The sequence below is a fragment of the Zonotrichia albicollis genome, chromosome 2, assembly GCF_047830755.1.
Source record: "Zonotrichia albicollis isolate bZonAlb1 chromosome 2, bZonAlb1.hap1, whole genome shotgun sequence".
In the NCBI taxonomy this organism is placed as follows: Eukaryota; Metazoa; Chordata; class Aves; order Passeriformes; family Passerellidae; genus Zonotrichia; species Zonotrichia albicollis.
Window position 1 is genome coordinate 114541488 of NC_133820.1, and position 23424 is coordinate 114564911.

Sequence of the window (23424 nt, forward strand, 5' to 3'; positions counted from 1 at the left end):
GTAAACAGGACAAGGGGGAATGGATTACATTTTTTACAATACTCTTGTAAAAAATCCCTCTCCATCTTTCTCACAGCTCCCTTCAGGTACGTGAAGACCACAGTTAGATCACCCCAAAGCCTTCTCTTCTCCAGGCTGAACAATCCCAGTTCACTCAGCTTATGTAAAATAACTGAATTATTGTGATGAAGGCAGCTCTTGGGGAGGTGGGCAGAGGCCTGATCAGCCTTTTTTCAGTCTGGTGATGGCCTAATGTTTTTTTCATTTATTTTTTCCCTTGGAATAGTATCGCCAGGCTTATACAGGAAGTAATGCTTTGACTGTGCAAGCAGCCATGAAAGGCTTTGAAGATGTCATAAAAAACTTTCCCAGGTGTGCTGAGGGCTATGCACTCTATGCTCAGGTATGTTTTTCTCTCTCTTCAAAAAAATGCTGCTTTCTCTTGTACTTTTTACCTTGGATATAACGTTTCTTCAGATAACAGATGAAGATTTGGGATGCTAAGTGCTGAGATAAGACGTGCTGCATTTATGGTTATGGGTGTTCTGGGGCAGAGGAGGTGCAGGGGGAGCTGGTGGAGCAGGGTGTAAGTAATGAGAGCTGAGGGTGGTTATTAGGAGCCAGAGGTTATTCCTGCATGCTTCCCTCCTTCGTGCATGTATGTGGCATCTCAGCTGATGAATGCCAGGGATTCTCTGGGTAATTGGAGAGTCAGATGTGTGGAACTAGGGTGACATTTTTGTTCTGCTGCCATTGGCATGTAGTGGTTTATAACAGCTGTTGGGAGTACACTTGTAACAGAGACTGTAATTTCTTCTCTAAGAACATACTGCTGGTTTTAGTAGGAAGCATGAGACATTCTGATTTTAAGTAGGTTGGCAATGTACATTTCCTTCTGAAAGAATTATATCTGAAAAAGGAAGAGTTGAAGCTTGCAGGTACAGACTTTTAGAATGGTTTTTATTTACAGCACACAGCATGTTGCTTGTGGATTTCCCATTACAGGTGGCAGTGGGGTCAGTAATTTGTGCACTTAAAGCACAGAAGCTTTCCAAAAAGCCTCAAATTTGAAACTTAACTCTGGTAACTGATGTGCCTGGCCTGCTCTACCATAAATGAACATCCAATCTCATGCTGTCAATACAGTTTTAATTAGAATTAGCTGAGTGCAGAGTGCATGCTTTGGGTGCTTATTGACAAAGAGGTTTCTCTTTTGATTCAGGCACTAACTGATCAACAGCAGTTTGGCAAGGCTGATGAAATGTATGATAAATGCATTGACCTTGAGCCAGACAATGCCACTACATATGTTCATAAAGGGTATGTATTGAATTTGCAGTCCTTGTGCTCGAGAGCAGTTGGCATATTTAGATGAACCGCCCTGAACTGAATGTTTATTTTTAGAAATTTGGCCAGGAAAAATAACTTAAAAGCATCTTTGTGCTCTTAAATGTATTTCTATGTTTTGTCTTCACTAAGCTGCAAATAAGTTTCAGGAAAGTTTCATCAGTGTTCATTACTAATTGAGTATATGCTTGAAGGATTTCTGACTTTTCCTTTAGCCCTGCTAGTTTCAGCTTTCTGTTGAAGTTTTTTCTTTCATAAAACAACATGTACCAAGTCCTCTTGGGAAAAATCTGCCTTTCTTTAGAGTCATTAAAGCAGTAAAGTGGCTTATTGAAAGTGACTTTCACATAGGTGTTTTTAAAAGTTGTGAAATTACTAAGTTACTGTGTACTTGCATTAGAAATTAAATACGTTATACATTTGGGATGGTTTTGTTTACCATGATGAGGGTTTTGGGAGGAGTATGTGAAGCCAATTTGAAATTTTCTCTCTTCTGTAGTTTACTTCAGCTCCAGTGGAAGCAAGATTTAGACAAAGGATTAGAACTCATAAGCAAGGCCATTGAAATTGATAACAAATGTGATTTTGCATACGAGACCATGGGAACGATTGAAGTGCAAAGGTAATGCTGAATTGCAGTGTTAAGAGTTCTTAGTTAATTCTGAAGTTACAGTAGTTTTTAAAATTTCCTCATGGATCCTAAGTCTTGAGATCTTCTCCCTGGTATCCTGTAAGGCCAGCTCTTACCCAAAGTCCTGATTTCTGTTCTGTAACTCTTAGGTAAAGCATATGTATTCTCTGTGGCACAATTGTGATTTATGATCTGACAACTTCTTTTCACCAATTTCATACTTAATGGACAACTTGCAGAGGAGTCTGTGGATGTTTAAATACATCCCTTCTGCACTTAAAGTGACTTCCTTAATCATTACCTGCCTTGTGTGTACCTGATGTTGTCCTTGGACATTGGACTGTCTGTACTGAGGATCCTGGGCTGTTTTCTCCTGCAGCCAACAGGACTCCAGCTCACAGTTCTTGGGGAAAGAGGAATGCCCTGCTCTGTAACATTGTATTGCAAATGTGCAAAGGTGTGGGCTGTAGCTGGCAGTACAGTACAGAGTCTCTTTTTAGTATGTCTAGTCCTCTAAAGGACAGACAATTAAACTATTGCCATGAGAAATTTTGCAAGCATTTCCTATTTAAATAGTGTGCTTCTGGCTGTGCAAGTTTTCCTCTTTGGTATATTAAGTCCTTTCAGGGGAGATGAGACTTCATTCAGTTGCCCAGCATTATCTCTGCAGTGACCTTGGTGTCCTGTGGAGAACATTTTACCCTGCCCCATCACCCATGGGGGCTCTCCAGAGGAAGGCTGTTTAACAGCTGTCCTAGTTGCTTAGGCTTGGTAACAGCTCTGAGTTTATTCAGCATCACCACAAGTTCTTGTGGTCGTTCCTCCCAAAGTCCTTTTAAGTTATTAATGGTGGAGAGTGTAAGTCCTGAAAGAAAAAGGATGTTTTAGAGAGGACAAGATTGCTTTGGCAGCCTTAACTGGGCTGAATTTTTGTTTATTTCAGAGGTAATCTGGACAAAGCTATTGAAATGTTCAACAAAGCTATCAACCTGGCCAAATCGGAAATGGAGATGGCACACCTCTACTCACTCTGTGATGCTGCCTATGCTCAGACAGAAGTTGCAAAGAAGTATGGATTGAAACCACCGACACTGTAAAGAAACAAGGAGGAAATGACCTTCCAAAGTGAAGTTGCCCACTTCAGCCAGCCCTAAAGATGCTGTTGCAGAACATGCTCAGTGGTGGAACTTAGTTTTTTCCCGTTCGTGGTGTTGTCATTTGCTACATCTGTTAAATGTTTAGGTGTTGTGGGAGTGGTTGTTCAAGGAAGTATGCAGTGCTGCATCTTGTTCCTTCTGCAGCAGAAACCTTAGAGTGTGTTAAGGGAAATAAAGTTGCAGGGGAACCAAAGGAACATATTTTGGCCATGCAAATAAAAACTTCACACTGGTTCATTTTGGGTGATTATGTTGTGGGCGATTTTTGCTTTATCAAATAATAATACAGCATGTGGGTTTTTTCCTGTTGATTTTAAAGGTAATACTAGTCAGTGCTGTAAAATAGGTTTTATATCCAATTAATCCTTGAGGGTTGATTTTAATTTTGCAAAAATTAATTTTCAAACTTTATTAATAGAGGGTTTTTTTTAAGTCAGTAGATGTGGAGAGGATACCTGTAAATATATGCAAGCATGCACAATCTTCCCTTAAATCTCCTTCCACCCTCTGCATAACTTACTTAGAAATAGTCCTGTGGCAGCTATTAGGGAATTAATTTGATAGTCCTTATTCTCACCCCAGAAAGCCCTAGAGTACTACATAGGAGAGCTAGGGAAAAGGTTGGCTGGGGAAGGAGGTCAGTAACACTGCTTCAGTGTACACTTTACTGGAAGAAAGAATGTATTCCTGTGCAGCAGTCCTTACTTGAATGTCATGGGAAATTGTTCTGGAGGGTTCAGGGGGACTTTCAAGAACAGAAAGCACTGCTGGGAGTCAAGCTCCAAAAAGTAAGGTCATGCTTGCATATAACCTTTGTAATCTCTGATGCTTTTGCATAAGTGTAGCAGCTGATAGACTGTCTAAAGTCTCTTCACTCTCTAGAGACTGCTGGGTTATGATCTCCTTTTAAGAGCCCCTTGGCAGGATTAAGTAAGATAAGGAACAAAGCATAGGCTCAAACTTCCAATAGTGGAGTTGTAAACTGCACTCATTTCCTTGTTCTGTAGACCTGTCTTGTCCAAGATTTCAGATACTGTAGAAGGAAGCAATTGTGCTGCAAACAGCAGATGGGCAAATTATGAACAGTTTTCCTCTCGTTATGAACTTCACAGAGGGCCCTCTTGCTTTGGGTTGATCTTTCTGGTGTGGAAGTCAGTCCATCTTGCCTTTCCCTGGGTTGATGGGGCTGGACAAACCTCATGCAAATGATGTAGCTTAATTTGTGACACACTAGTTTGGGCTTCTTTCCATCCTGAAATCATAGATTTGTTCGTGGTGAATAGTCTGATGTATTTAACCTTTAAAGAAGTGACTGATGCTGTAGTCAAACTGTCTTGGTCTGTAGTTTGCCACCATACAGCAGCAGCTTGCATTTTCAACTTGACCTTCCTTTCTCCCAGCAACTACAGTGGAGTATTCAAATGGTGGAGAGTAGAGATAAAGATTTAATCATTATTTTAGTAGCTCACTAGGAGATGGGAAATCATAGCACTGTAGGATTGAAGATATGGGAATGTACTGGCAGCTTCTAAGGGCACTGAACGTAAAAGGTGTCAAATGTCTTCTCCAACTTCCAATCTCTGCATCAATTACCTGAGAACAAAAATATGCCAGGCTGATGAGTCCTGTTCTCCAAGGAGTTTTTATTCGCATGGCCTTATTTACCATTGGCATTTTCTCCTCATCACCCCATCTGTACCCCATTCCTTACCCCACCCAATCAATTAAGGGAAAAAAAGCATGTGCTGTCAATTACTAGCATTCCAAATCATCACAGACTTTTGCCTGTTCTTCAACTAGTTTGAAACTGCACTGAAAGGATGCATTGTCTGTAATTTTTTTGTAAATGACATATCACCTGTAAACTGAAAAAATAAATACTACCTTCAAGTATCTCTCTCTGACATGTATAAGAACAGGTTTTGATGAAGGGGTTCTCTGCAGTGGTGAGCTCTGTGCTTATATTCTGTAGGAAGAGCTGCTAATTGTCATCTTCTCTCACTTCAACCTTTAAGAAAGAATGAGGAGGAGATGTGGAATCAACAGAGCCAATTTCTGCTTGCTTCCATCACCCACAGAGGTATGATCTTGAGAGCTGGAGATTACAGGGGAAAGGAAGTTGAGCCAGGAGGGCTGGGACTCTCAGGAGCTCTGACCTTGTTAATGTGTGTATGCAGCTGCATCCCTGTGATGAAAGGGACTTTTTGTGAATGGCTGATACAGTTGAGGTTTTATTTTAAACCAGGTGTGCATGTGAACTTTGAAGTGAGACAAGTATTACTGATATTTAAAAAAAAAAAAAGTTGAAATTTAGGAAGCTAGTACTGAAGACTTGGATAAAGCAATGTATCCTAGAGGAACTTGCTTCTACATACAACTGTCTAGCAACTTACTTCTCGTGGTGTATGGTCCCTGTTGCTCATGGAGACAGTGCTGTCAGGCACATGGTGTGATTCCTGGGATGTCCTGCACTGGGCCAAGAGTTGGGCTCTGATCCTGATGGGCCCCTTCCAACTCACCATATTCCATGGTTCTAAGCTGTGACTTGAATTACTAGGATCTAACTGCAGATGGAAAGGGAAAAGGGAACTAACAGACTGAAAAGCTATACTGTAACTTACTCTGCAGCTATGAAGAGCAGCTTTAACCAGCCCAGCAATACTAACACTGCCAAATTTCCTGCCATTTCTTCAAAACTAATTTAAATTCTTGCAGGCTGAAATTCTGGAACTGTTTCAGGTTTGTTACTGATTAGTTTCCTGTACTTACAGAATACTGGTGCACATGTGTCATATGGATACCTAGAAGTGCCTGTTTTCTACCAACACAAAGGTTGAGTAGTGGCTGCTTCAAGCACTGTGGCTAAGAACTGACAGTGTACTTCTTTCAGGGAAAGCCTCACAAATTCACAGCCCCATTTGCTTCACTTCTGAGTGCAGTGCACTGGAGACCCTACTAAATAAATACCCTGCTAAAACAAGGTGCTTAGAAGTTGTCCTGATAGACTGAAAAGAACTGAGCTCATGGCAGCTCTTCAGCTGAGTTCACCAAAGTAGTTTGTAGTAGATTTTCATCCATCCTCTCCATTTAGGATTCCAGGGGAGGAGTTCAGACCACAGATTCTGTTACCTGTTGCAAACTGCACTTTGCATTTCTCAGATTTAAGTGGCCAGCCCATGCACCACTTTAATCCTCCAAAGGTAGTATTTATTTACTGCTGTGTGTTGAACTAGTAGAGAGAGGGGAGGGAAAGAGATTAAATAGTTATTATGACTTAGAAGTTGGAGCCCAGCAGTGGCCATCATGGATATGGGTTGTTGAGCATGTGGGAAGCACTAATCTAATGCAGGAGACTCGGCTCAAATGGTAAATTGTTAATTTTTTAATATTTATTTTTCAACAAATAAACCTTCATTTCACCTTGTGCTCTGTGGCTTGTTTCTTAAAATTCCAGTGCAGTATGTACACTGAAATGCAGTGAAAAGTACAGACCAAAAATACAGAATTCCACTACAGAATGCCACCAAGTGGAATGGTGGGACCTGGCTTTTGAGGGGAAGGACGTGTCAGGGCTTGGCTGAGTGTTTGTTCTTGTTTATAAAACACACACCAAGCTCATTACAGAGAAGCCAAATGTTAAAAAAAAGCCAAAACAAAACCAAAAACCCCACAAAACCAAAAAACTGTAGGAAGAGAAGGATTGCTGAACATGAACAAAATATAAGCTGGTTTTGGGGAAAATGTGGTTAGCTAGGGCAAGACAAAACCTCCTCTCCCTCCCATTTTTGTATTTTAGCCTTACAGCTGTTTTATGCTGCTGGAAAACCAAAAGCTTATCAGTGAAGGCTGGTAAGTTGCTTCTATTTTTCATTCCAAGGAATAAAAAGCATAATTTTTACATTCTTTTTACAGTAAAAGATGTCTTCCTTCAAAAAAGAAACCCCAAAACCAAAAGTGCAACATGCTTGGCTGGTTTGCAGTATTTTAAAGCAGTCTTTCACAATCAGTTTGTCTCCAGCAAAAGCTGCACAGTAAGGAATGTTTTCTCTGCAGTGGATGGTAGCAATAATGCATTCAAGCCTTAGGCAGGACTTAGTGCAGCAGGTTGTCCAACCTGCCTCCCTCAGCCTTTTCCAGGCAGCAGAACTAAAATCCACTCAGGCATTCTGTTAAGGAAGCAGTATGGAGAGTAAAGGTGTGGCAATGTGTGAATTACTGTAACACAGTAACCCATGTCACTTCAGCAAAGAACGGGACTTGCCATAAGGAGAATTTAATGTACAAACCCAGACAAAACACATGAACCAAAAACTGCTACAGATTCTTCTACAGGAGCAACTCTGTCTGGCAGCTTCTTGAGGTGTCCTGAGTGGCACAGAGCAGAATTTGGCCTGTTTTGCTCAGTGTGTGAAATTTTAAGTTTTCCAAGTTAGAAGTAGGGCATTGAAGGACCTTGGTTAAGTTATATACATCTAAAAAGGACAGAGTAAGAAGAATCATTATTCTAGATTTTCTGACAATTCACTGAAAAATTCATAATACCAAAGCTGACTTCAGAGGGAGTTTTAGAGAACAAGACTTCCATTTCTGTGTTCTACAAAACAGCTCTCAGAAGACAACTAAAACATTACGATGCATACAAATCAATATTAATCACTGCTGTGTTGAACTGATTTCATCTCCATCTTCATCCTAGATGTAAAATACTGTGAAATACTTAAGTATGAGAGGAGATACCAAAGTTATGTTTCCATCATACTAGAATTGCACCAAGTTTTTTGTTATGTGATGGTTTCTTAACTGGCACATTAGGTAGTAAAAGGAAATCCTTCCAAAGATGAAGGGAACAGCCATTGTGACAGCTGAACATTCCCTCTTCACCCAGCTTCACTTTTTCATCTCTACACCATAGAGATCACTACGCTTCTGGCTTAAAATAGGAATCTGCTGACGTATTTCTGCAAGTTTCTTTAGATCTGCAGGAGAGAAGAAAAGAGTTAAGAGAACAGCAGCCAAAAGAGAAAGCTCCTGACTTGCTCTGAGGTAAGACAGGGAAAAGAGCAGCTTTGATGTTGAATGGGGTGGTAGGGCACTGCAAGTGAGCAGCCAGGGCTGAAGGAAGCCTCAGCTTTGCTCTTTCCTGAGGTGGCACCTTGTTCCTAAGGAAGTGAACTAGAAGGGTACAGCTGTAGAGTACTGTGCACAGAACAGTAAAGCCAAGGGCTGCTGGTTCTTGCTTTGACCTAGCATAGGTGGACAAGGCAGAAGAATGCTACATCATCTGTAGTTGCATGTGTAAGGCCACAGACTTAAAAAAAAAAACTGTTTCTCCTTAGTGTCATAACCTGTACTCAAGAAAAAAAGTGGGGAAAAAAACCAAAACAATTTCTCTCTTACCTATATCTGTGTATACAACTGTTTCCTCAGCCCCAGCTTTGGCTATGACTTCACCCCTGCAAAATTAAGCACATTTGTTCACAGGATTAGACATTGGTTTCAAGGCATCAGTGCAGTTGCTGCTGTTTGTACAAAAAGGAGTTCCTACCCTTGATGCCTACAGCTGTAATGACAGGGCTGGCCTAAAAATAGCATCATAATCCATAACTCTGGCATGATAGAAATGGCTTCCAGGCTTTAGATATGGCACTTTCTATATGTGACACACACACACTTAACATAAGTGTCTTTCAAAGATTAAGAACTGTGGTAAAAGCCATTCTGAGGGCCATTGCCTGTGAGCATGCAACACAGCTCAAGGGGAAAGGAACAACCACATTGGCAAACATGAACACTTTCTCCTTTGAAGACCCTACTGGCTTTCAATAGTGTACTTTTACTCTGCATGAACTCCTGAACATGATCATGTCTCCCCCAAGTGTTGTGTCACTGCTTTCATCATCTAAAGTTAAAAGCTCACAACACAGACAAAGTTTTTCTTACTGTGCAAACAACTGGAGCTGAGCTATCAGTAGATTTATGTGAAAGAAAAACAACTGCCTGAAGATTTGGTCATTTTACCTCCTGTGCACCTGCGTGACTTCTGCTCAAGTCAGAATCTCTCTTCTCTAGCTGAAGACATTCTTCTTGCTCTTTCTTATGTCAAAGCAGTGTTGTTCTTTGAGGAAATGAGATAGTTCTGTGTAAGCTGTTTAAGAGAATTACCCTATGCATAGCATATCATGGACTGAACTTCTGGGACAAGGTCACAAGGTCAGCAGTTCAACTAAAGCTTAATCCCAGTACTAAGTAGTATCTTTACTACCAAAAGGAATACATACTCAAACTAGTTCTTGTTTACTTCTTGTTTTTTTTTTTAGTTTGGCTGTTTTAAATCATGATCTTGAGAATGTAGGCTCAAGTCTCATGTACTTTTATCAAGAATTTGCACTTTTAACAGTAGATGGAAAAGTAGGACTGAAGTGTGACTGCCAACTAAAATATTTTTTTATCAAAGAAAAGATGGTGTTTTTTATTTTATTGAACTCACCATGGATTTACTACAGTGCTGTGTCCCCAGGCAACATAGGATGCTTTTTCATCTCTAGCAGGAGATACAGTAGCTACGTAGAGTTGATTATCAACAGCTCTGTGTTCACAGAAAAATGAAGGAAGTGAGAAGAATTGTTTTTTATAATACCATTTAATTAAGCAGAAGAGAAAGAATCCACTCTGAAGGACAAGCTATATATCCTCTAAATGACTAGCCCAAACTGTGAATGATACAAAGGTCAGAGAAAGAAGAGCCTGGAGAGAGAAGTCTCTAGCACCTGGCTCCAGAGTTAGTGCATAAAATATCTTGCAATTCACAGGTTCATCCAGTATGTAGCAAAACTGATTGAAGCTGACCAAATGAATAAACAATGTGCATTCAGCAATCTCAGAGTCCATTTCTACCTGTAATTAGAGCACTTCCCAAATGGTTACTGGCTCTTCTCTCCTGAATTTTTGTTTGAAGGGTGCTTATAAAGCCATAGGAAAGGGTCATTGAAAGGGCATAGCAGGGGCAGGAGGGAGTAAATGCTAAGAACTTCCTGCTTTTCTCCTTGACAGTAAAATCATTTTGCTGTCCCATGCAAGGCTTGAGGGATGGAGCAGCTCCAATGGCCAAGTGGCCCTACAGCACCACTTCTGACACACAAGTGTCATTTGGAACACAAGAAAGTTCAGTTCCATGCACCAAAACTCCTCTAGCACAGGGGAATAACCTTTTTCTGTGATCTTACCTTCCTCTTTGTAAGAGTTCCCAATGAGCTGGTCCTGTAGTCATGTTAAAAGCCCCTGGATATATCAGCAGCTGGCAACCTTTGTTAAGAGACAATTAGAACCTAAGCACCATTAAGGGGAAGATGGGTTTCAGGGTGAAGGGCCACTCTAGGGTAAACCAAGGTGAGGTTTCTTTCCACACTTCCCAGCCTCTGCCCAGAGCCTGTCCATGCACAACAGGTAACATCAGCCAAGAGCTGTGGTGGGGATACCCCAACTCCACCACTCCTCCACCACCTGTGGATCAGGAAGTGATGGTTTCTTTACTCCCTGAGAGAAGTCACTCATCTGATTAAGTCTTGGCCACAGGATGCATTTTGTGTTTCTGGGCAGGGATAAGAATGCCTGATGACATGGATCAAGGAATGCCTGATCACAGGATCACCCAGCACAGAGCACCCAGAACCTGCCCTGGCCTTAGGGCTGCCCAGGCTCCCTGAGGGGACCCAGCCTCACCTTTCTGGCCGTAGATTTGAGCCATCTCAGCAAATCTCATATCATAGCAGATGCCCAGGCCCACTTTGCAGTATGCTGTTCCCAAAACACAAGAGACAGAAATGGTATCACTAGCACAAGTAGACAAAACAAGCACAAGACTCCCTGCAGCCATCCTGCAAACTGTTATTTTGCACGGCTCACAGCAACAGGAGCAGCTATATTTAAATGTGTGTCCAACAAGCACTGGCTACTGTTGGGGGAGAATTCATGCTTCATGAGGACAGAAAGAGTGTGAGAAGCATCCTATCTACCCTTTAAGAAAAGTTATTTCCACAAAATCATGTTGTATCAGGTCTTTGCGTAACATATTCCTCTCTCATTTAGCTGCAATTTTTTTTTTCCAATAAAAGAAAACACTCCTTGCTTTTCATGCAGTAAAAATAGTCATGTAGTTTCTTAGAGCATGCACATGGCAAAGAGGAGAAAGTGGCTGTGGCAGACAAGACTCTTTGGAGAGCTCAGTTAACAGATTGTGTCAGCTTTTGAGCAATATGGGGTGGGGAGGAGTCGATATTTTGCTTTTTTATCTGAGATGACTGATTCAAAAAGGCTGGAATGATTTAGTTAATTGTCTCCATTATTATACCATCCTCACCTGAAGCAACATACCATTGTAGCTGTTACATACTTTCTTTTCTAGGCTGTGTTTTTATAAGAAGAATTTTCAAGCTGTAACTGCTATTAAAAATACCATCACTTCCCTCTAACAAATCAATAGGACTATTCCTTAATTAAGGCAGTGGGGTGACATATGTTTCAACCTTTTGTACTCCTCTGTCCTTTTCCAACCACATTGCCTTTTTAAAAGTTTCAGAAGTGACCCAAACACTTGAAGCAAACTTAAACTACATTTGTCATCAAATGCTCAATCAGATTGTCTAAAAATGCACTGCAGGAAAGGAGGAAGGGGAAGAGAACTGCAGAGTGACTGGAGTGTTACTGTATTTGAGCTCCTTGAAGAGAGAGCTTGTTTTGTACTCACGTGTGTCAAACATAGAGAAGCTATTCCCCGGACTCAGTGTTTCAGACTCTTTGAACTGGATCTTCCCAGGAACATTAATGTCAAACAAATGAACCTGCAATTATACTATGATTAATAACAATTAATGACAATTTCTCTGTTTGGTATTTGAGCCTCTTTAGGCATGTGCTTTCTACTGTTATCTAGACTACTCTTTTGTCAGGATCCAAAGTAAACATTGCTTAAGATTGTTAGATCTCCCAAAGATGATTTAAAGTATTTTCTTCTACACAGAAATATACATGTCTAAAGTTGAAAATACATGCAAAACAGCTAGATGTTTTGACCTAATGATTTGTGTCTAACATTTGAGTCCCATTCCTTTAAAACTTCTCAAGAAAATACCTTCACTGAGCCATGACTTCAGCTATGCAGCTGCCTCTGAGGGCCTGCAGCTGCCTTCATCCCTTCCTTGCAATGGAAGGTGTTGTTCCTTACTGGAGCTTCCTAACAACAGAGCTGGTTTTATTTCTTTATTTATTCACACTTGGCACACGGCTGCACTCATTCTACAAGCAGCTCCTGGGCTTGCAGACTGCTGTGCTGGTGGAAGGCAGCACAGAACTGCACAAGGTGATCGAGTAAGCAATGCTAATGTAGAATCAGCAAACAGAATAATTAATAAAAAATTAAAAATTAATTATTTAATTAAAAATTAATAGCTGCACCACCTTATTTGTTCCAAGTAACCCTGCATTTTTTTTTGTTCCAAGTAACACTGCATTATCTATTATCCTTAAAAGAAATAAGCTGTTGCTCACTCATGGAATGATCCCTGTGTGCACAGTCCCATGAACAGAAAGTGGGGATAAGAATAAAAAAAAACAGTTCCACAAAGAGAAACTGACTCTGGAGTTATAAATGGGAGGCAGTTTTCCAGAAGGCACAAAGCAATAACAAGATGGAAGATGACAGCCAGCAAATATCTACTACAAACAGCAGTGAGAGCTTAACTTGGACTCTGCATGTCTGCACTAATCACTTTTAGCACAAAGTATGTAAAGAACAGTATTTATCATAACAGAAGGACTAAATCCATCAGGAAGCTGAGGGAAAATCCTGATCCCACTCAAGTGGCACTGTGTTTTAAACTTAGGCCTGGGTACAGAGATACATGAGTTGGATCAGGTTTTACTCTTTCCCATGGTTTCCCCAGCATATGGGGAAAACCAATTTCACCTTCCAGTATTTTGTCATCCTTGCCCAGAACAAATTTATGAACACCTTTTGAAGTGGTGTTTACATACCCCAAATAAAAGTTACATGAAATTTCATGGGTGATGGTACACAACTCATTATTAATGCAAGATTCTACTAATTTATACCTCCTTTAAGTACAGACTAAATAATTTATGCAACACTGCTGAGAAAACCTTTCATAACAATATTCTGCCATCTTACCTTTCTATGCTTTGCCAGAAGAGCACCATCAGGCCCAAAGACAGCACATGTATTATAGAGCTTTCCATCATCCTCTTCTGGAATGGATCCTTTGTAAAGGCAAGAACAGAGATTTCCCCCACTGTATTATTTGTGTAATTTTAATCCAATGGCAGTAACAGACACTGCCCATTTTTCCCCCAGTGAGATGGTCACCAAGAATAAACTACCTCCAATGAGATATATGCTGCACTCCTTTGCAACTTCTGACAGCTTTTGTGTTGATTCCCCAGGGATCTTCTCTGCATACTCCTTAAAGTACTGGGTTCCATATGGAGAATTAAAGCATTCCTAGAATTAGATGGGAAAAAAAAAAAAAAAGAAACTAAAATCCAGTAACACCACCACAATGAGATGTACCTAACTTTTCCAATTCCTCTCTAACCATGTTCTCAAACAAGCTTTGCTTACAGGAGTTTAGTTTATAGGAGCTCAGTAAGTGAACCAGGAAGGCCAGAGAGACCTGAACAATTGTTGAAAACACAACAGGTGTATTTGTGGAGTGCATGCCAAATAGAACAAGAGCTAAGATTATCATGCAAGCTGTAAGGCTAGCACATTCACTGCTCTGGGCTTAGCAAGAACATAGGGGATGTTCATACCAGAATGAGGAGCCAAGTTCTACACAGTTCTCATTTGACAAGTTACAAGCTCAGTAGATCCTCTCAAAATTCTGAAATGCTCATCCATCGTTCATTATTTCTTATTTTTTAAAAGGACATTTGCAAAAGCATGCATTCCTCAAAATTACTTACTGTTTTGCTAAAACAATCCTTTAAACATTATTTCCTCACAACTGAACGGTGTCCTCCACCTTAGGCCCTCGTTAAAGATTTGCCATCCCTTTAGAACCAGGCATGTAATCTTTACACAGGTTAATAGAGTAGTTTAGATGCCTAAAATAGGTGGGCTAGTGGTATTTGAGATGCCCAAGATATGAGGAACTTTCACTCAGCATTACACTTGGCTGCTCTGTGAGGAGTGAGACACTCCACCCAACACTTTCTTGTGCCCTGGAGTGCAGCTGGAGGCCACAGATAGGCTATCAAAGTGTGGCAGCAACTTCTCTCTGTGAGAAAGGGACTCCCAGCCCAGACACCTCCATTGTTCCCTCTGCTCACCAGAAGTGACAAACACACCTCCACCCCCAAAAAGAAAAAGGAAAAAAAAAATCAAGCTGTGACTAACACAATAAACACTTCTGCTTTATCTGCTCAAGCAAACTTAGCAGCTGAGGTTGGTTCTGCTGAAGTGGAACAAATGAATCCAAGCTGGAAAGGGTTTTTCCCCCCTACACAGGGCACTAGGCCAGCAGTGCCCAGCTAACCCACAGCACAACCTGTAGATGGAAGAAGCCAGAAGGGAAATCTCTGCAAGCTGTCAAAATGAGCTCCCCAGGCTTTTGAAATCTGGGCTGAACTTCAAAGAAGTGAAAGCAAAGCCAGCTGCCTCCATCTTCATATACTCAGTGTGAGTTACTTTCCTTTGTATAAAGTTATTAAAACAAAAAACAAACCCCCAAAGAAAGAAAACAATGGGAAGACAACATTTCATGCCCATGCCCTAATGTCACTACAAAATGCATCTCCCAAAAGTCTGTGAAATGCCTTGCCCATGTTCCACAACTCGTATTCTAAAAGCATAAATCTTTGCTGGCAAAGGGAGTATCTCAGCTAAGTAATTCTGGAAATTTCAATGCTTGTACACATGATGAAGCCAGTAAGTAACAGTAATCTCTGCACAGGAGGCAGAGGCAGAGCACTGAATGGTCACATTTGCAACACAAGAACCATGCTAGCACAGAGGAGCTGGGAAGGTTGCTCAATGCTTCCCCATGACAGAGGAGAGAAAACATTCTGTGTGTAAAACTGAGACCCAAAGTTCACCCAGAGATGAACTTTGCACTCCTGTGTCAGAGGTACAGGAGTAACACAAGTATCCCCACGAAGAGAGGAAAAAACTCAAAGCTGCACTGGGAAGCCCATCCTGTGGTCAGCACATCCATTGTGTGAAAATTCGCCAAAATAAATATGGCTAAAGTTCAAAAAGTCAGTCAGAAGTGGTTGATCATTTAAAATGGCTACTTTTGTTTCCACACATGGAAGTCACAAGAGGAATGTGTCTTAATCATAATTCAGCCACAAATGACCTGCTGGAAATATGTTTTAAGTCTGTTTTGATTCTCATGTATCTGGAATGCTTACAGCAAGGAGAGCTACTGTGTACCCTCTTTCACCTTCATGTCAACATTCTTTAGCTGAAAACTGCCTTTTTTCTACACTTCCTCAGCAAAGATTCACACTACAGTGTCACTCACCTGAATTCAGAATATATCAGTGATGGTATTGCCTAGGATTTAAACCAGCAAAAAATTTACCAGAATCTTACACTGCAAAAAAGATCAACCTATTTTTTGTTCCCCTTTTCACTCCCCACCTCCCACCAGCTACAACCCTTGGGGTTTTTTAGCTTCTAGTTTTATTTTGAAGCTTCATACAGCATCTAAGCTATCCAGGGAGGAAGAGGAATATCTATTGCATTAATAACATTAGAAAGAGGTTTTGAAGGGTTTGAAGCATAAGGGCTAAGTAGGCCAAAATCTTTACTCACAGGCAGAGCCACAAGTTTTGCTCCTTTAGCTGATGCTTCCCTCACCAGCCCACAGGCCCGTTGGAGATTATCTGATTTAACAGCAGATACATGGAGCTGGATAAGAGCAAGGCGGAAGGCTGATGGCAGAAAAGAAAAAAAATTATTCATCAGAATTCCCACAGGAAACTTCCAAATCTGAATTGAGTAACAAGCACTGAAGAAAACAAATTAGTTAATATATAAACACATGCACAAACCACTACCAACTCATTGTGCAGCCTAAATCTGACTCTGAAAGTCCCTTAACACAGGGAGAGCACTGAAACCCAGCATTGCCAAGAGGAGCCATGCATGGCCACCACCCTGCAAAGATCACAGAGTTCATGTGCAGCAACACCCAGTCCCTGTTCCAGGGCAAGGAACCATGGTACAGAAAGGGAGAGCACAGGTGCCCCATCCCCTCCTTCCCAGGCTGCTGAGCACTGTGGGAGCCCATCTTGCTGCACACCAAAGGACTGGATCCCCAAAGCACCAAATAAAGGAATTGTTTGCTTTTATCCCTAAATTCACACCTAGTTTTGGAAATGGCTATGAAAACCAAGAAAGGTTAACATCTTTCCTGATTATTTCTTAACAAACTGGTTTCTGGCCAAGTTGCAAGTGTTATCAACAGCTTCTACTCCCACTAAGCAGGATATACAACTGCAGGCTCTCCAAGTAGCCAAGTTTTGTGCACACTTCTTGTATTTCCTTCCATTAATCTCTGAGTACCCCAGGTTGTAGGGAAACATACCCTGATCATGATAAGGTAGAACTATTTTCTTTAAAACAAACACAAACCAACCAACCAATCCTCTCTGGCTTTATAAAAAAAAAAAGTATCCCAGTTTCATAGCACCTCTCCTGTCTGGGAGAAAACTCCCCCATCAGTCAAAGATCACAAAAAGAAAAAGATAGCTGGAAGCAACACAGTCCCAGTGGTCAGGGAAACTGGAAAAGCTGTTTCAAGTGAAGATGAGGCTGGGTCAGGAGCAGTTGAGATACATCTTTGATCCTAAGCAGCTAATTTCTAGAAGTTAAGCAAATGATTGACTGCTCCCTTTGCCACTCTTCCTGTGAGTCTTTTACTGTTGGCTCTATTGAGCAAACAAAGCCCATCTGGTATTCTGAACAGATGTAACCACAGGTTCCAGACCCACCTAGATAATCACACCAAGGATCTGTCAAAAACTTCCCAGCATTTGTGGAATGTGTTTTAGTTCAGACAAGTTGGCCACTTAAAAAAATTACATTTCAGAGTTAAACAAACAAACACGCTAGGAAAAAAACCCATCATATTTAAAACACCGGGAAGTGTAATTAAGGTAATTTCCTATATATAAACATAACATTATTTGTCTCGGGTTTGAAGTTCGATAAGGTGCAAAACCGAAGCTCAGCCACAACAGAACACTTGTATTTGTGCCAGTTTCGTCAACAAACATTCAGATGTGGAAGCAACAGAAATGCAGAGAAAAGTGCAGCAGGGCTTTAGAGAGAGCCTTGACCAGCTGCCCCAAAACCTTCATTAAAACCAATTCTCAGCATAAACCTAAAGCAATGTAGGCCACAACCAGGTATAAGCACAACGGAGTAAAATAATGGCTCGCATTTGTACCACTACACGACAAAACACGCTTTTTTTTTTTTTGTTTTAGAGCACCGAGAGCGAAGCACGCCCGGTTCGCTGGCGTTTCTTGCTGAGCTGACCCTGCAGGGCGAGCTCTGTATCCCGGTCTGTGCCCAGCGCAGCGCCACGCCAGCTCCCCTCTCCCTGCACTGTTCCTCAGGCTGGGCCAGGACTCAGCACCGAGCCTGTCCCGGTCTCACCGGGGCCGGGCACAGCCGGGCCCGCGGCCCGCAGGAGGGACGGGCAGGGCCAGCACTCACACGCCATGGCTCCGGCGGCCGCCCGCATTCCCGGCTCCGCCCGGCACCGCGGGGGCTGCCGGGACTCGCAGTGCCGGGCCCGGCTCAGCCGGAACCGCCCTCACCCACGCCGCCTTCGAGCGGCCCCGCTGGAACCGGGACCGTCCTGAGGGGCGAAATGCAGGGCTGAGGCACCCCCGCCCTGCCTGGGGCAGCGAGCGGGCAGCGCTCCCCCGGGCCCCTTCGGCGCCGGCAGCGACAGCGGAGCCCCCAGAGCTCCGGCTGTGCCGAGCGCCGCTTCGCCCTCAGCCCAAGGGACCTGTACCAGCTTACAGATAACGCATTCACCGGGACATCCACCTCTTTCTTTACAAGAACAGCATCCCCCAAGGTACAAGCATCTCCACAGTGCTCCAGATGTGGAGCAGTGTCCAGTTCTGGGCTCCTCAGAACCAGAAAGACAAAGAGCTACTAGAGAGGGTGCCATGGAGGCTACAAAGATGATTTAGGTCTGGAGCACCTCTCTTATGAGGAGACACTGTGGGAGCTGGGCCTGTGCAGTCCAGAGAAGGGAAGGCTTCGAGGGGATGTCAGCAGTGCAGATAAACTCCTCAAAGGCATTTGTCAAGAAGGTGGTGACAGACTAATTAATGTCAGTGGTGCCCAGTGACAGGACAAGGAGCAATGGCCATAAACTAAAACACAAAGTTTCACCTCACATGAGGAGGAACTTCCTTACACTGAGGGTGGCAGAGCACTGACCAGGCTGCCCAGTGAGTTCTCCCTTCCTGGAAACATTCCAAACCCTGTCTCACCTGCTCTAGGTGACCCTGCCTAGACTGGGAACTTGGCCAGATGAGCTCCAGAGCTCCTGTCCAACACTGCAACTCTGTGAAACCAACACACTACATACCATGCTGCTCTTCCTTGCCTTTAAACACCAAGTGCTCCCCCTCACTCAGCACAAAACATTGCTGTCTCATGTACGTATTTTCCAGCTTTGGGCTGTTTAGAAGCATGTTTGTAGAATTGTAGATTTTGTGTAGCACTATTTCTCAAATGAGATTATGTCTGTAAGCTGAAGGCACATAATGGCAGAATGGGTAAAGATAAAATGGGTGACCCAGGGTGATCAATCTCTTACACACCTTCCCTTTCAGGAAACATGCAGAGAGATAAAGGATGGGAAGTGCATAACCACTGTAAAATACACAACCACTACTGTGTGCAACAATTACAAACCTTCCTTCAAGCAGAGAACTGTTCAACCTGCCCCTGGCAGCAGTAAAGGGAACCACTCATCCCAATCTGACCAAGCCAAAGGATGGCAGAACAGACAGTGCAGCAGCCCTTAGCAGGCCTCCCTTCTTTCTATACATGCCCATGGTGGTAGAAAGAGCATATGTGTTGTAAAAAAATTTTTTCCTTCCCCAAACATCACACTTTGTAGGGCTCCAGGTGCAAAGAACAGCTGTCCCCCAACTTCTTCCCAAATAAGAAAAAGAAATCAAGTAGCAAAATCCCTTGAAGGGGCAAAGCACAGGCCAAAAATCCAGTTGCCCATGGGTCAGAGAGATAAAATGTATTTTTCAAGTTTCCAACCAAAAGTATCTGAAAGCACTAAGTATAGCCAGTAAAACAAGTTACATAGTACCATCTTTTTCCTTCCTAAAGGGAAACATTTCACACATCCAGTAGACTACACCTACATTGAAAAAGCTAATTTGGCAGTACCTGGTTTTGAAACTACAGCTGTCATGCAGTTGGAAGGAAAAGATTCAATCACAGGTGAGACCCATCTGTAGGGCTAACAGGAAAAGGCAACTTTAAAAATTGCAACTCTGCAATCAACAGTGGTTTTGGTGGGTAATACACAAAGTTCTTTACAAATTCTCATATAAATCAGAATCTAGAGGAATTTGTGAGACAAGTGAAGAGCCATCAGTGAGCACAGAAGCACCAACTCCCACTATGACACAAAGGTAAGAGCTTTCATTTGGCAGGGGAGTTTACTCCAAGACTTTCTTTCCTACTCCAGACCTCATTTCTATTACTCCTGCATCCTAACTGTCACCTTATATTCAACAATATAGACTGTGGTGCATGCAGAATAAAACAAGAGCCAACACATCTCTAGCAAATATAATTTAAAATAATCCTTGAAGCTAAAAGGGACAGGAAGTAGCATACCAACTTTTTTGATTTTTCTTTTCAAAAAATATCACTGCAGTATTATAATTAGAATTTTTGCTTAGTAATAGAAGTTTTGTAACAAACCCAATAACTACAGATATGTACAATATAAGGCAAAAATGGCCCTGAAACTGTGGGTAGAGATACACCAGCACCATTGAAATGATTCATAATTTGGGCTGAGCTTTTTAAGATAAGAGGCCTGTTGATAACTTGTACATTGCCTTAAAACTTACAAATAATTAGCCTCTAAATGGCTTGGATTGCATGTTTCTACAGAGAAGGGATTTAAGAACTGACTTCCTGTTGCTTTACTTGCTGTAGATCTCAAAGGTCTGCTGTGTTTGCTGTCCTCACAGTGCAGCATACACATTAGCCACATTCCACATTTAACACTCAAATACACCTGTTTAACAAATGAGTGTCATTTTCACTTTTCCCCTTCTGACTAGGAGAAATATGTTGTATCATTCTGTCAACATTTTCATAACAAAAATATGATGTTGAGAAGTCTGGAATTTATGCAGAAACCTTTTCTATAACTTGATTATTTGTGAATTCACTTTGACCTTTCTGTGAATGCTCACCCAAAAGTCCTTAATTAATTAACTTAAATTCTGAAGTACTTACATTAAGAAGTCACTGGCAGTAGCTCCCTATGATCCATAATCAGCATCTTCCACTCCAAAGATCAAATTCACTTCCATTTACAAAACACCTTTAGGAAAAACTTTTAATTGATTCAGAGAATTTACACAGTATGCAACTAAATACCTTTTGACAGAACAAGTTATGTTCAAATTGTACTGGTTTATTTACAACTGTAGTTTATAAACAGTAGCACAAACATCTTTACATGAAAAAAATCTCGTTGCTGAAGTAGGCACAGAGTCAGAGATTCTTGAGGATATTTTCAGGAGAGACTAGGAAGAGGAAAATGTAATACAACAGCTGCTGGGCAAAACTATAAATACATGAGCATTGGCCCAGGTGCAATTTCATGCAAATATTTTCAACAGTTCAAGTTCTATTGGTGTTTACTCAGATACTAAGAAGGAAAAATAAGGTAATTAGTTCCAGAATTAAGGTGCCCTAGCTTGATTCCTAGTAAAATAACTTAGAATAACTGTTTTTTATAAAGGTCAGTTTAACTTGTTTTACCTTCTGATGAAGTACCAAATCATAGGTTTTGATTCAAGTACTCAGAAGATCTCTTGCAGCAAAGCTAATCCCCATTATCTTTATTTCACAGTTTTCGGTGATTTCCCATCAGTCTACAAAGATGCTCTGCCTTGTCCATGAGAACATTCCTGTACTGAGCTTTGAACAAGGGAACCATTCTTGAACAAATGGAAAGCTTATGATGAACAGTCATAGAGTTGCCATCTCCCAAATCTTCACTAATTTAGAAATTGTTACTCAAAATAACAAACAAATGCTTGAATCAATGAAGGTAACTGGTTAGGAACACATTTATCACAGCTATGCAGCACTGGAATTTCTCCCTGGTTTTCTGTGCATTCATCTTCTTGCTGAGCACACCTTTGGTCAGTGTGTACTCACTTTTGTGCTGAGTTTTAAACATCTAAAGTTCTTAGATCTTTTGCTTCTGAGGAGCAAGGCAACTTGTTTTCAGCTGTCATACTCTGTCATGAAACATGCATTTCAATGCACACACTCATCTTTGCAAGGGAAACAGCCTCAACCTATGAAATGTAAAATTTTGCATAATTAAAAAATCATAACTCTGTTGTAAAAACTACAGTTAATTTCAGTATTTAAAAATAATCTTTATCACCAATTCCAGTTATTTAGCCTAGTAGCTGGTAAGACTTTAAAAACCTCCTAATTTTACAAATTCCTTGTATTTTTTCCATTTATCTGCAGCCCAAACGTAACCATTTTTAATGTGAAAACTGTTTTTAAGATTTGTATCTGCCTTGTTCAAAACCCTAAATTTTTAATTAGTCTTTGCTACTACCTGGTAGGCAGAATCCAATTTCTAGACTGTAGGCAATGGAGACATTTTATTTACAAGGGATAATAATTTAAAAACCATTGTTTTCAATTCCTCCTCTGTATCTCTGTCTTTCATTCCTTTTACATACTTAACAGGAACCCAGCTGCATCTGCTCTTGCAAAGATGCAGATCACTCCCATTAAGGCTGCATTAAAAAGAAACAAACTGACCTTTATAATAAACATTTCTCCAAAACAACAACAAAAAAATTATAATTAAAAAAAATTAAAATAAACAAAAATCCTGTTCAGAAATGGATAATAAGTTACCCTATCTTAAGCCTGCTACTCAGGCACTCCCACCAGCAAACAGAAAAATTCTCTTAAGTTAGTATTCAGTTGGGAAACAGTCAGCTTGTGTCCACATACAGTATCTTGGTTGCTTCTTCTTTATAAACTGGTCTCTACAAAGTCTTTAGTTATTAACTCTCCAAGGCATCCAATACTTTCATGATCTGTTGTTTTATGGCTTTGGTAGCATCACCTGCATTTGGAATCAAATACCTTAAAAAGAATTAGAAAAAGCCATCATTAATTCACTGTAAAATTTTTGAGTATGAATTCCAGAATTCTTTTAATTTTTCCTCTGTCTGGGAGGAGGAGGAGAAGGGAATATATTAAAATGAAAAAAATAATAAGAAAATAACATTTAATTCCTGATTATACTATGAAACTTTCTCTTTGTGAACTTAGAATTGTTGAGGAGTACTTTACAGGCCATCTTGGAAAGAAAAACTGGGAGAGGTCAGGCCATTCCAGATCTCTACAGATAGCACTGTCTGACTGAAGCATAGAGGTCCTTGCTTGGATTTTGTTTTGTGGTATTTTGGGTTTTGTTTTTTCAATTCCTATAGCTCTAGATCAATCTGCTTCACTCCTCAAGATGGTGATTAAGTAATTCAACAAGCAGTAAAGTTCTCTGCATAATTTTAATTTATCTTTACAAACCTAAGGAGCCAACAGGGACAGAACATCTCCAGTTAGGAAGGAAACTCATCTCCCCTCTCTTGTGAAAACAGAAAATCCTCTGGACACAATTCTCTCCAAGGAACAAAACATCCAGCTGGTATCAGCAACCTTCTTAAAACAGTGCCAAGAACAGCAGGCTGCACCAGTGGAAAAAAGCCTGACACACCACTCCCTCTGACCCCTTCCCCCTCAAGCATGCAAATATTGAGCATGGCAACAGGTCACTTCCAGGAATCAGGTTTCAGGGAATCAGAGTTTGGAATTTAGGCTTCTGGACTCCTTGCACAATGCACAGAGAATATGAGTCAGATGTAAAAAAAAAATTAAAAAAAATACTCCACCATACTGTTAAATCCCACTGTTCACAAATCCATACTTTTGCTGCA

At 41.2% G+C, this 23424-nt stretch overlaps 3 protein-coding genes and 1 long non-coding RNA gene across 8 annotated transcripts in view; 2 read left to right on the forward strand and 2 right to left on the reverse strand.

Moving 5' to 3' along the window:
* TOMM70 (translocase of outer mitochondrial membrane 70) overlaps positions 1 to 6559 on the forward strand; it is a 25153-nt gene extending 18594 nt beyond the window's left edge. Inside the window, exons 9-12 of the mRNA XM_005487129.4 lie at positions 287 to 403; positions 1223 to 1320; positions 1847 to 1969; positions 2922 to 6559. Of these exons, the coding sequence (XP_005487186.2) occupies positions 287 to 403; positions 1223 to 1320; positions 1847 to 1969; positions 2922 to 3075 (492 nt within the window). The 3' untranslated portion in view covers positions 3076 to 6559. The remainder of the gene's footprint in view (positions 1 to 286; positions 404 to 1222; positions 1321 to 1846; positions 1970 to 2921) is intronic.
* On the reverse strand, positions 6216 to 19631 carry NIT2 (nitrilase family member 2). Of its 2 annotated transcripts, none has more exons than XM_026793566.2 (10): positions 19592 to 19631; positions 15968 to 16086; positions 13528 to 13648; positions 13319 to 13407; positions 11879 to 11972; positions 10855 to 10929; positions 10359 to 10437; positions 9623 to 9721; positions 8533 to 8588; positions 6216 to 8111 (listed from the first exon to the last, which is right to left on the reverse strand). In XM_026793566.2, the coding sequence occupies exons 1-10, from the start codon at positions 19614 to 19616 to the stop codon at positions 8023 to 8025; spliced, it is 846 nt and encodes a 281-aa protein (XP_026649367.2). In that variant the 5' UTR covers positions 19617 to 19631; the 3' UTR covers positions 6216 to 8022. The 2 variants fall into 2 exon arrangements, with proteins under 2 accessions (XP_026649367.2, XP_005487187.2); XM_005487130.4 differs by lacking the exon at positions 19592 to 19631 and adding an exon at positions 17879 to 18047.
* On the forward strand, positions 18183 to 21115 carry LOC141728279 (uncharacterized). The gene is made up of 2 exons (XR_012579192.1): positions 18183 to 19645; positions 19764 to 21115. It is a non-coding gene; the product is annotated as an uncharacterized LOC141728279 (long non-coding RNA).
* TBC1D23 (TBC1 domain family member 23) overlaps positions 20841 to 23424 on the reverse strand; it is a 31829-nt gene continuing 29245 nt past the window's right edge. For all 4 annotated transcript variants that reach the window (XM_005487132.4, XM_074536092.1, XM_026793564.2 and 1 more), the window contains one exon: positions 20841 to 22573. In XM_005487132.4, the coding sequence (XP_005487189.2) occupies positions 22492 to 22573 (82 nt within the window). In that variant the 3' untranslated portion in view covers positions 20841 to 22491. The remainder of the gene's footprint in view (positions 22574 to 23424) is intronic.

What these genes read in the sequence shown, in the direction of transcription:
- NIT2 (XM_005487130.4), bottom strand. Translation starts at nt 17,906, where the DNA reads ATGCGGGCGGCCGCCGGAGCCATGGCGT. An exon ending in TCAAATCTACGGCCAGAAAG is followed by an intron (nt 10,438 to 10,854) that starts GTGAGGCTGGGT and finishes CTCTTAACAAAG; the next exon opens with GTTGCCAGCTGCTGATATAT. An exon ending in GAACTCTTACAAAGAGGAAG is followed by an intron (nt 9,722 to 10,358) that starts GTAAGATCACAG and finishes CTGTGAACACAG; the next exon opens with AGCTGTTGATAATCAACTCT.